Consider the following 13035-nt stretch of genomic DNA (forward strand, 5'->3'; position numbering starts at 1 on the left):
CTGGGTGATTGGAGATACAGATATTTATGTTGAAAGATACTGATAGGCAGATAGATAGAGATAAATTACCTTCTGTAATCATACCAGTTTACATTCCCACTAGCAATATCTGAAAATACCCATTACCCCACTTCTTTGCCAACTTATTGTGCTATCGATTTTTCTTTTTCTTTGTCATTGTGATAAGTTAAAAGTAATATCTCAGTGAAATTTTAATGTGCTCTTTTAACAGATTGTGAGTGAGATTGAGCATTTCTTATGTTTGAAAACTGTATTTCCCATTAGACTATCTGTTCATATCATTTGTTTGCTTTTTAGTAGAATTATTGGTTTCATTTTATTGATCTGTTGAAACTGTTTATAAAGTAGAGAAGTGGCCCCTTTGCCTGTGATATGAGTTGCAAATAGTTTTCCTTTTTATTGTGTTTTGGGAGCTGATAGGTGCCAGGGTTCAAACTCAGGTCCGAAAGCACAATCACTGAACTATCTCCCTAGTCCTTTGCAGTTCCTTGTTTATGTTTTAATATAGCTTTTATTAATTTCTCTATTAAGAGTTTGAGGTGGAGGACTGGAGCAATGTACAGCAGGTAGGATGCTTGCTTTGCATGTGGCTGACCCAGGTTCAATCCCCTGGTACCCCATATGGTCTCCTGAGTCCAGTAGGAGTGATCCCTACGTGCAGAGCCAGGAGTAAGCCCAGAGCACCGCCGAGTGTGGGACACCCCTCTCCAATAAATAATAATAATAATAATAATAATAATAATTTGAGGTGGAGTTGGGCTCTGGAGATATGGCCAAAGGGCTGGACCACAGGCTTTGCCTGCAGAGTCCTTGAGTTTAGTCCCCAGACCACATGATCCCTGGAGTACCACCAGGTGTGGCCCTGGGACCCTCAGCATCCCTGTGTCTGGGCAGTACTGCATCAGCAGGCCAGATATGGACTCTCAGGTCTACACTGCCAAGCCACATATCTGTGATAATGCCCTTACCCCAGGCTTCCTGAGCATTGTGTGGGAGCCCCCACCCCAAAAGAAAGATTTTTTTCTTTTATTTTTTTCTTCACATCCTAGTCCTCACACCTATAAGGCACATGCTCCACTAAGCCATAGCCCAGCTCCTAGTAAAGATTTGTTTTGTTTATGTTTATGTTTTTGTCCACAGCCAGTGACCTCTTAGGGCTTACTCCTGGCTCTGTGCTTGGGGGTCACTCCTGGTGGGCTCTAGGGACCATACACAGTGCTGGGGATCAAACTCAGGTTGACCATGTACAAGGCGAGAGATAGTAGCTCCTATACTATCTTTCAGTTCCCCTAATTTTTAAATTTCTATGTGGTTAAGCTGAATTGCCCTTTGAACGTTGTGTCTCGGTTATAAAGGAATTTCTCAGTCCAACAGCATTTTACACTAGTCCTGTAGTTTCCTATAGTATGCTTCTAATTTCATTTTTCACATTAAGATTTTGATCCATTTAGAATTTATCCTAATGAAAGGTTGGTTGTAGAGAGCCAACTTTGTTTTTCCCCTGTGAGCTACCAAATTATCTTGCCAGTGGCTTACAATGACAATATTATTATTATTATTAATCCTTGCCAATTTGGTAATAGAAAAAAAATAGCCCTTTTCTGCTTTCATTTATATTCCTTATTTTAAACAACAATTTATTTTCCATATGTCACTAGTGTTTCTTTCTTTTATAAATTTGTTTGTATTACTCTTTGTTATATGTAAATTATGCTTGCAATATTTTCCTCCTTTTTCATCTACCTTTCGTGTTAAAATTTATGTCTAAAACTGTGCCAGATACTGCTGTCTTCAAAGTGCGTTGAATATTTATGATCTTACTTGATCTTCACAGCTTTTCTAGAGTAACTAAAAATGAAATGCCCACAGAAATGTGTTTAACTCCCGATTTCATGCAGGCTTTAATGATGAAGTCCCTATTTCCTGGAGGAAGTACTCGAAAGCGACTCATTTTCATTCATTTAACCAGCACTTTCTTTTGCAGGGAGCATCACACTCGAGGCCTAACACGGAACACATTTCACTGTGTTATGCCAATCGTTCTGCAGCCCTCTTGCACCTGGGTCAGTACGAGGTGAGTATCAGGAGGGCCCCAATGGTTGGGGGGAGCTGCTGGGGGTGTCACTCGTCAACTAGACTCGTCTGGGTTAGTACACTAAAATAGGAACATGGTGTAATTAATTCACTTGAAAGCACATTGATTTCCTCCCATATTTGTTTTGTTTTATTTTGGTTTTTTTAGCTGTGGGGGTCACACCCAGAATTGCTCAGGGCTGACTCCTTGCTCTGCACTCAGGGATCCCCCCTGGTGGTGCTTGGGGGACCAGGCAGAGTGCTAGGGATCAAGCTGCTGATGACTGCGTGTAAAAAAAGCACCCTACCCACTCTGGCCCCCCAAATTTGTTTTTTCTCTGTACGCCACCCGCTGTTCTGAAGTGATCATTGGGGTGGTGTTGGTCAGCAAGGAAGAGTCTGCCCTGTGGCTCAGCGTTTCTCAGCGACAAGGTCAACTGTGAGGCGTGTTGTTAATAATACTCCAGGTTCTTATATTTTCCAAACATTTACTTGTTTGGGCTTTTAAAAATAGGTACAGTAGGTTGGACATTATGCCTATGACAGTGTAGCTCCTCCTCAGTAATACTCTATGTGGGAAGGTGCACTGAGTGCTCAGGCAGTGGTGGTAGGTTTTATGTGGGGAGCTTTCTTCCCATTATCTCATTCAGATTTAAGAACAAGCTCTAGAGCTGGAGAGATAGGTAGTACAGCAGGTAGGGTGTTTGCCTTGCACATGGCGAACCTGGATTTGATTCCCGGCATCCAATATTTGATCCCCAGCATCCCATATGGTCCCCTGAGCACCGACAGGAGTAATTCCTGAGTGCAGAGCCAGGAGTAATCCCTGAACATTGCCAGGTGTGGCCCAAAACAAACAAACAAAGAAACAAGCAAACAAAAAAAAAAGAACCCAAGCTGTAAAATAGTATTTGGGGGGTTGGAGAAATAGTAGAGCAGGTAAGACATTTATTTGCCTTGCACATGGCCATCCCAAGTTCAATACCCCATACCCCATATGATCCTCCAAGAGTAACCATTAAAAGCAGAGCCAGGGGTAAGTCCTGAGCACCTGAGCACCGCTGGGTATGGCCCAAAAACAATAAAATGAAGTGACATTTTGTTATATTCACTTTAGAAGTCCACAGTTAAGAACATCAAATAGTCTCAATTCATATTTATTACCCTGTTAAACTAAGAGAAGGACACGAATATAAGTCTACCTCTGTATTAGAAATTTGTGGACTACAGAAGACATCAGTTAGGAGAATTTGCAAATATCTAATCCCTTAGGACATCTCCATATTGGTTATTTTTACCACCCACTTTTTATTTTTTAACAGTCTCCAGAATTGAACACAGAGCCTCATACTTGCAAGGCAAATGTTCTATCACTGAGCTATATTCCAGTCACTCTTTATAGCACTTTAACTATATAGCCTTATTTCATTCTTAAAATAACTTTCTTAAAATTTAAATATTCTTAAAATAGCTTGTGAAGTTTTACTAGGCCGCTTTTTCACATGCAAGAGTGAAGATTGAGAATAAAGTCCCTTGCCCAGGGCCACAGAGCTGGTCTAGTCCCTCTGGGGATGCAGGTCTGTCTGACTTCCAAGTCTGCCCTCCACTCCTTCATACTGTAGTTATTCTCTCTGGCAGCTTTTTTCCCCTCTGAAAACAGGAATATTTGTGGAATGGGGAGAATAACACAGGGGACAAGTGCTTGTCTTGTATACAGCCAAGCCAGTTTCAACCCCCAGTGCGCCATGGTCTCCCGAGCACAGAGAAGGGAGTAGCCCCTGAGCACCGTGGATTGTGGATCAGTCTCCCCCAGATAAGAATATTTAATGAGACAAGCAGAGTGGCCGAAACATATCAGTAATCTTGTCATTGAAAAATCGCACAGAAGGGGCTAGAGCGATAGCACAGAGGGTATGGCGTTTGCCTTGCACGCGGCCAACCCGGGTTCGAATCCCAGCATCCCATATGGTCCCCCGAGCACCGCCAGGAGTAATTCCTGAGTGCATGAGCCAGGAGTGACCCCTGTGCATCACCGGGTGTGACCCAAAAAGCAAAAAAAAAAAAAAAAGAAAAGAAAAATCGCATAGTAGACAACTGGATGTAGCTTAAATGCTAGAGTGCATGTTTTGCATGCAGAAACCACAGATTCAGTCTCTGACACCTCGTGGAGTGTGACCATGAAGTGTGACCCAGAAAGAGAAATAAATGGTCATGTAACAAGATATGATTTTTATTTTTATTTATTTTGGGGATTTTCTTTGTTTGTTTAACCCCAGCAATGCTCAGGGGTTACTCCTGGCTCTGCACTCAGAAATTACTCCTGGTGTTGCTCTAGGGACAGGACATGGGATGCCGGAGATCAAACCCAGGTTGGCTCCATGCAAGGCAAGCACCCTACCACTACAGTATCTCTCTGACCCCCAAGACATCGTTTTTAAAAAATAAGCTTGGGAGGGGCCAGAGAGATAATACATCAAGTACCATGCTTGCCTGGCACACACAGCTGACCTGGGTTCAATCCCCAGCATCCCATGTGGTTCATCAAGCACCACCAGCAGTGATTTCTGAACGCAGAGCCGGCAGTAACCCCTGAGCATTGCCAGGTGTGGCCCAAAAACAAACAAAAAGAATGAATAAGCTTGCCACTATAATTATTCCATTATTTAATAATCCTAAACTTTTCTATAGATTTTTTTTTCCATAAGATTTTTTCAATAGACACTGAAAAGTCGAGGCCAGGTCTCATTTGGGACCTCCTTTCTGTTTGCAGACATGTCTCGAGGATATCATCAGAGCCCAGAGGCATGGGTATCCAGAAAGATTGCAACCCAAGTTGATGCTGCGCAAGGCAGAGTGTTTAGTGGCCCTCAGGAGACCACAGGAAGCCAGCCAGACCATCCGTGATCTTGAAAGTAGCCTCACCACTAAACCAGCCCTCGCAGCTTCCCAGTCTCTGCAGAGAAACCTCTCTCATCTGAAAATGAAGGTTCGAGAACAAGAGAAGCTCACGGAAATCTTTCCGAGGGCTGTAACCAAAGCCTGTGAGGATCTGGACCTAAGGGAAAAGAATGAACAGATTTCCAATGCCTCATCATTGGTCAGCTTATGCACAGACCCTGTCAAAGGCCGCTATCTGGTGGCCACCAAAGATATCCTCCCGGGACAGATCCTGGTGAAGGAAAAGGCTTTCATGAGTGTCCTTAACCCTGGAGAAACGACTCTCCTACATCCTGGCCTCGAGAGTAAGTTCGACACTAGAGTTACCAATGCAGACCTCTACTGTCACCGGTGTTTGAAACACACCCTGGCCACAGTTCCCTGCGGTGGGTGCAGCTATGCCAAGTACTGCAGCCAGGAGTGTCTGCAGCAGGCCTGGGCGCTCTACCACAGTGTCGAGTGTTCCCTCGGGCACCTGCTTCTCGCTCTCGGCGTCTTCTGCCACGCTGCCCTGAGGTTGACTCTTCTTGCTAGGTTTGAAGATGTTGGCAAAGCCATAAGGACACTTGGCAGCGAGGTTCCTGATAAGGACAGCTGTTTCCCTGAAAGCAAGAACCTGGTGAGAACACTCAGTTATCACTTGCGAAGGGAGAGCGAGAGAAATGACAAGGGAGTTAAGACTCCGGTGCCTGGCTGTGATCTCAATGGGAAGTACGAAAATAACTACAATGCCGTCTTCCACCTTTTGCCCCACGTGGAAAGCCACAGTCCTGAGCACAAATTCCTCTGTGCGCTCAGTGTGTCTGTCCTGTGCAGGCAGCTGGAGGCGTCCGTGTTGGGGGCACTCCCAGCAGCTCAGGAGCGCCCCGTGCCAGAAGCAGCCAAGACGGAGACCTTGTGTCCAGAGCTGACTCTGTGGGGGGTGGCCACACTGAGACACATGCTGCAGCTGCAGTGTAACGCTCAGGCAATATCAGCCATACGACACACAGGTAAGGGGACTTCGCTGTGTTGTGATGAGAACTGGGTACCCACCTTTGGCTGTTGTGGCACTCGCCCTGGGCTGCACATGTGTGGTGGCAGGGCACCAGACTTTGCACACGTATTTGTGTCCCCAGGATAGTGTTATGTGGGATGGGGCTGCCACTAACGCCATCAACTTACAGCTTCATGCTCTTGAGGCAGACTCTCTTTGGGCCGTTGCAGTATTACTCTTGACCTAGCTATTGTTTATTTCAATTGTTTTTGTTTTTGTTTTCTTGGGCATTACCTGGCTGTGCTCAGGACTTACTCCTGACTCTGTGCTCAGGAATCACTCCTGGCAGGATTTAAGGGATTATATGTGTTGCCAGGGATTGGATCCTGGTCAGCTGCATGCAAGTCAAGCACCCTACACATTGTACTATCTCTCCAGGCCTCAACCTGGCTAATGTTTAAAGAGAAAGAACGATAAAGGAAAACAGCATTAAAAAATGGGTGAGAGGCTGGAGTGATAGCACAGGGGGTAGGGCATTTGCATTGCATGCGGTCTGACCCGGGTTCAATTCCTAGCATCCCATATGGTCCCCCGAGCGCCGCCAGGAGTAATTCCTGAGTGCAGAGCCAGGAATAACCCCTGAGCATCACTGGGTGTGACCCAAGAAGGAAAAAATAATGGGTGAGGGCTGGGGGCCAGAGAGATAATATAGTGGGTAGTGCACTTGTCTTGCATGCTGCTGAGCCAGGTTCAATCCCCAGCATCCCATATAGTCTCCCAAGTACCACCAGGGGTGATTTCTGAGCATAGATCCAGGAGTAACCTCTGAGCATCACTGATCACTGTGTGTGGCCCAAAACCTTAAAGACAGAGAGAGAGAGAGAGAGAGAGAGAGAGAGAGAGAGAGTATGAGAGAGAGAGAGAGAGAGAGAGAGAGAGAGAGAGAGAGAGAGAGAGAGAGAATTTAAAAAGTGCGTGAGGGAGCCAGAGCAATAGTATAGAGTATAAGGCACTTGCAGAGCCAGGAATCAGCCCTGAGCACTGCTGGATATGCCCAAAAGTAAAATAGATTTTTAAAAAGGTGACCCATAGCACCACCAGGCCCATCCACCTAACCTGCAGGCCAGGCCAAGTATCACCAGGTGAGGAACCCCTCCCTTCCCCTCCCCCGCTCCCCATCACTCCCAGCTCCCAGACACTGCTAGGAGAACCTTCCCCATCTCCAAAACTGAGTAAGTGGGTGAGATTGTGGCTCGGGGGTAGAAGTCCTGGGTTTGATTCCCCAGCACAACATATTCCTGCCGGCACTGCTGGATGTGGCCCCACTCCTGTATCACTGTATCACTGTCATCCCTTTGCTCATCAGTTTGCTTAAGTGGGCACCAGTAACGTCTCCATTGTGAGACTTGTTACTGTTTTCGGCATGTCGAATACGCCACGGGTAGCTTGCCAGACTCTGCCGTGCAAGCGGGATACTCTCGGTAGCTTGCCGGGCTCTCCGAGAGGAGCAGAGGAATTGAACCCGGGTCAGCAGTGTGCAAGGCAAACACCCTACCCGCTGTGCTATCACTTCAGCCTGGCCCCACTCCTTACAAAAATAATACAAATTAAAAATATGTGTAGACATTAAGGAATCAGAAAGATAATCCAGGAGATTTGGGACTGTCCTTGTATGTGGCTGACCCCGGTTTAAATCCCTGGTACTAATAAGATACCCTGAGCACTACTAGGTGTGGCCCAAACACCACCACCACCACCACCACCCCCCAATGAAAGAAATAAGAGGGACAGTGAAGGGGAGGGGGCGGAAATGATGATAAATAAATATGCATCTATAAATGGGGAGCATATAGATAGCTGAAAATGCATGATTTTCATGCAGGGGGCCCAAGTCTGATTCCCAACACCAGATGGTTCCCTCAGTTCCACCAGCAGTCTATAAATACCACCAGGAATAGCCCCTGAACACCACCAAGTTTAAATTAAATTAAAATAGGGGCCAGAGCAATGACGCAGTGGGCTGAAAGCCATGGTTCACAGCCAGGAGGCCCAGGTTCGTGATTCCCTGGAGCACTGAGCCAGGAGTTACCCTAATCACAGCCAGTGTAACTCAAACACAAAATAAATAAATGAGTGGAACTAGAAAGGATTGAGCTGTGATATTGAGACAGAAGGCACTTGTGACCACTGGGGATTGAAGGTCCCAGAAAGGCAGCAGCCCAGGAATGAAGCTTCATTTAACAGTTTAACAGGCCTGTTACCTGGGCAAAGGAGAGGTGGGCGGAAGTGGGGGGGAGGTGTGCACCACTCTCACTCCCAGCAGGGAATCAGGCAGTCTTTTAAGACTATTTCTTATTTTGTGCAAAGCAGGGAAAGATTTAGAAATGAGTTTTCTAAGGAATGAGAGATTTTTTTTTTTTCTCCCAGAACCACTTTATAAGGTTCTATCCAGGGGCTGTCACTGCAATTGTAAGCTGTCCTGGCTCGGGTAGGGAATCATTTATCATGCTAATGTATTGTAATTAGGATATAATGAAGGAAAGTGGGTCATCCGGGAGGGAGGGGGGAACTGGCCTGCATTCAGTGTCTCCAGATACCATAATCTTGGAGTCCGTTGGCATTGATAACTTCCAAGCCAGTCCTGAGATCTATCGTAGGGTTTAGCTACATGAAGAATTGGTGCAAGACCACATCGTAGCTAGTTCCCTGTCTCAAAAACACAACCACCTGTCTTTTTTGTTGTTGTTGTTTGTTTTTGGTTGTTGTTGTTTTGGGGTCACACCCAGCAATGCTCAGGGGTTACTCCTGGCTCTGCACAGAGGAATTACTCCTGGCGGTGCTGGGGGGGGGGGGACCATATGGGATGCCGGGAATCGAACCCAGGTCAGCCTCATGCAAGGCAAATGCCCTACCCGCTGTACTATCTCTCTGCTACACTATCGCTCAGGCCCAACCACCTGTCTTTTGTTATGGTTTTGTCATTAGATAGTTCCACTCTGCTTTGTCAAATGAATAGCTTCATGCATCCTAACTTAGCAGAGGTTACTGTTTTTGGCATATCGAATACACCACGGGTAGCTTGCCAGGCTCTGCCCGTGCGGGTTGGGATACTCTCGGTAGCTTGCCGGCCTCTCCGAGAGGGGCAGAGGAATCAAACCCAGGTTGCCGTGTGCAAGGCAAAAAGGCAAACGCCCTACCGCTGTGCTATTGCTCCAGTCCATGAAGAGGATATGTCTGTAAAATACTTACAAGTTAAAAATCCAACCACCTGGGCTGGAGAGCGAGTACAGTTGGCAGGGCACTTGCGTGGGGCTGCCCTGCGTTTGATCCTCAGAACCCCGTATGGTCCCCAGAGTCCTGCCAGAGCCAGGAGTGAGCCCTGAGCACCCACAGTTAGTGCAGGTGCTGCAGCTCTGCGTGGTATGTGCAAGCCCAGCATGGACACTGCAGTATCAAAAGAGCAGGGAAATGGGAGTGGGGAAAGAGAGGGAATAAAATAAGGTTAAGAGCGCTCTCACTGTTGGTTTTTTTTTTTTTTTTTTTTTTTGGTGAAGGAAAACTGAAACAATAGACAGATTATATCATTGAATTGGGCATTAGAATCTGTTTTTTCTTTTGTGCCCAGGATTGGTTGGCTATTCCTGAACTCAGGAGTGACCCCAGGTGTTGCTCAAGGGACACATGCTGTGATGGAGATCAAAATGGGGTCAGCTGCATGCAAGGCAAGGACTTTATCCCTGTTCTAACTCTCTGGCCCCAAGGCATCAGAATTTCAACTCAGTCTTGTGACTTTGTTTCTGTCTCATTTCTATTCATTGAGAATCTTTTTTCTTTTCTTTTCAAAAAAAAAAATATTCAAGCGGTACTGGCAGCCTGTGTGGAGGTCAGGGCAGCTATTGAGGGGTGAGCTCCAGATCCCCGCTAGCTGAGTCCTGCTTCCTGAGCCAGATCTTGGAGCCAAGCCTGTTGAAGGTAGCCGTGGACCTTGGCGGCAGCCAGCATCCTGGTGTCCGCTCCGATGGAGCTGCACTGACCCAGATACGAGGGACAGTAGAGAAGTGGCCTGCACAGCATTTCCCTCGCCTGTCCTCCAGCTTAGCAGATGTTTTTCAATGCAATCAGTTTATTACATTTTCCTCCATGTTGTAATTAATTCATCGAAGGGAGGAGCTAAGTTTTAACTAAACCTAGGACTTATATACAGAAATATTGTTAAATGTGACTTAACCAAACTATACCTGCTTATTCTTTTTTGGGTTTTTTTTTTTGGGGGGGGGTGGTTGGTTGGTGTGTTTTTTGCTTTTTGGGTTACACCTGGCGATGCACAGGGGTTACTCCTGGCTCTGCACTCAGGAATTACTCCTGGCGGTGCTCGGGGGACCCTATGGGATGCTGGGAATCGAACCCAGGTTGGCCGCGTGCAAGGCAAACACCCTACCCGATGTGCTATCACTCCAGCCCCCTATACCTGCTTATTCTTACAGTCTTCTCACATTAAGAAATCTGGGATTTTTGTCAAATTTCTGTTGACATGTTTGGGTTTTTGTTTGTTTACATTTGGGCTGGAGCCATAGCTCAGCGGGTAGGGCATTTGACTTGCATGCAGCCGACCCGGGTTCGATTCTTCCACCCCTCTCGGAGAGCCTGGCAAGCTGCCGAGAGTATCTCTCCCCCACAGCAGAGCCTGGCAAGCTACCCGTGGCGTATTCGATATGCCAAAGACAGTAACAAAAAGTCTCACAATGGAGACGTTACTAGTGCCCGCTCCAGCAAATCTATGAGCAGTGGGATGACAGTGACAGTGATACATTGATACATTTGGGGGCCATACCACTGGTGCTTAGGGGCCACTCCCTGGCAGTGCTCAGAGGACCCTAAGTGGTGCCTGGAATTGAACAAGGTCCAGCTGTGAAAGTCAAGTGCCTTAGCCCCTGTTCTATCTCTCCTGTTCCTCTTTGTATGTTTTCGTCTTTTTTTTTCTTTTTTTTCCCCATTTTTTTTTTTGGTTTTTGAGTCACACCTGGCGATGCACAGGGGTTATTCCTGGCTCTGCACTCAGGAATTACTCCTGGCGGTGCTCAGGGGACCATATGAGATGCTGGGATTTGAACCCTGGTCAGCCGCGTGCAAGGCAAACGCCCTACCCGCTATGGTATCACTCCAGCCCCTTTTTTTCTTATTTTAAGTGTTTGTTTTGGGGGCCACACCTGACTGTGCTCAGGGATCACTCCTGTCAGGCTCCGGGGATTATATGGGATGCTGGGAATCTCCCTCAGGTTAGCTACGGGAAAGGTAAGCACCCTAACTGTGGTGTTACTTCCTCGATCCCTGTAATTTTTTTACCTTTGACTTTAGTTTAGCTACCAAGTTACAGGGTATATAGACATTTTTCACTCGACGTGGTTCCGGACAGTGCTCCTCCACATTCTGAAGCACACAAAGCCTCCAGAAATAGCCTGGGCTTGGTCCCCTGACGCTGCGGAGCCACACTGCGAGCGCGCCTCCTCTCTGCCTCTCGGAGCCACTGCTGTCTCCTAAACTACCTCTGTGGAGGACTTTTCCAGAATTGTGTTTTCCCTGTGTATTTTCTCTGTCATCTAAAAAAAATATTGTTTTCATTTTGTTTTGTTTGTCTGAATATAAAATAAATTGTAAATGGGGCTTTCTTATTACAATGGAAAAAAGTTCACAGCTTTTGAGTCTATTGGGCTTTGCATCGAGAGCAATAGAAGACACAGAAATGATACAAGAGGAGTCTGAGGAGATGACTCAGACGCTTGGAGCACATGCTTTTTGCACATGAGACTCAGGCTCAGCCCTTAGGTTGGCTTCTCAGCACCCCATGGTTCCTTGAGCATCACCAGGAGCATCCCCCGAGCACCATGCCAGGAGTAGCCCCTACACCTGGCTGGGTGAGACCCAGAAGCAAACCAGGTAATGGAGCAGGGAGAAGGCGCCACCACAGCCCTCAGGGACATGTGTGAACCAGTTCCACCAGGTGCAGCCCAAGAGGCCCCCAGCATGGCACCTAGGTGTGCCCCCAGCAGCCTCGCTCCATCAGCCTCAAGCAGCCCCACAACCTCAGGCCTTAGCGCTAGCCCCTGGCCCAGCTGGCCCAGTGTTAAGTATCACCAGGAGTTATCCCAGCCTCCCTGAGCACTGTGTGGAGAGCCCCTCCTCCCATCCTCAAAAAGCCACAGAGCTGTGGAGGTAGTAGACTTGCCTCATATGTCAAGCAGGGCAGTCCAAACTAAATTAATAATAGAAGAAAACCATTCATAGAGCAGAATGTAGGAAGATGAAATAAAAAGAATCTATAATAGAAAGCATAGGGGGCCAAAGAGATATTATAGGGGTTAAGGGATTTTTCTTGCATGTGGCCGGTTCAATCTGTGGTGCCACAGATGATCCCTCCAAGCACCAACCAAAGTGATCCCTGAGCACAGCCAGGTGTGACCCACAAAACAAACAGTAAAGATAGGGAATGTGGTGCTGCCAGCAGATCAACGTGTACCTTCGGGGTAAGTGCATCAGCAGCTGATGGTGCCTTCTGGCTTCCTGATACCCCCAAATTGCCACTGTGCCTCTGGCCAGACTCCAACAAATGGAGACCAAGTTTCCAAAAAAATGTAAACAGCCAAAAATTAGGCATGTGGTAGCCCCACCCACAAACCACTCTGGCTCAGCTATATAAACTTATTTATCAGCCTTGATTCAGAGGCTATAAATAAATCTTGAAAGATCAAAAGCCACAGTTAATCTCAGACTCACACAAGGTTGAACAGACCGACCAGGGTAAATCTGAGCAGGGGCAGATCAGCCTGGTGCCCGCCCAAGCAGAGTCCCTGGCAGCCGCTTGCTCCCATGATTCAAAATCAACACCATACCCCCAGCCTGTCTCCACCATCTTGGGACAGACCTCACCAAGATATAATCTGCTGGAAATTCAACTGTGTGGGTTTTGTGACTGAAATCTCCAGGCTTTCTCGGAGTTGGGATGGATTACCTCCCCCCACCTCCCTATATTC

The 13035-nt window shown here is 46.9% G+C and overlaps 1 protein-coding gene across 1 annotated transcript in view; it reads left to right on the forward strand.

The window, feature by feature from the left end:
- SMYD4 (SET and MYND domain containing 4) overlaps positions 1 to 13035 on the forward strand; it is a 48445-nt gene that overhangs the window by 17003 nt on the left and 18407 nt on the right. The window contains exons 4-5 of the mRNA XM_004604977.2: positions 2006 to 2095; positions 4865 to 6023. Of these exons, the coding sequence (XP_004605034.2) occupies positions 2006 to 2095; positions 4865 to 6023 (1249 nt within the window). The remainder of the gene's footprint in view (positions 1 to 2005; positions 2096 to 4864; positions 6024 to 13035) is intronic.

The sequence above is a fragment of the Sorex araneus genome, chromosome 3 (assembly GCF_027595985.1).
Source record: "Sorex araneus isolate mSorAra2 chromosome 3, mSorAra2.pri, whole genome shotgun sequence".
NCBI classification, from domain to species: Eukaryota; Metazoa; Chordata; class Mammalia; order Eulipotyphla; family Soricidae; genus Sorex; species Sorex araneus.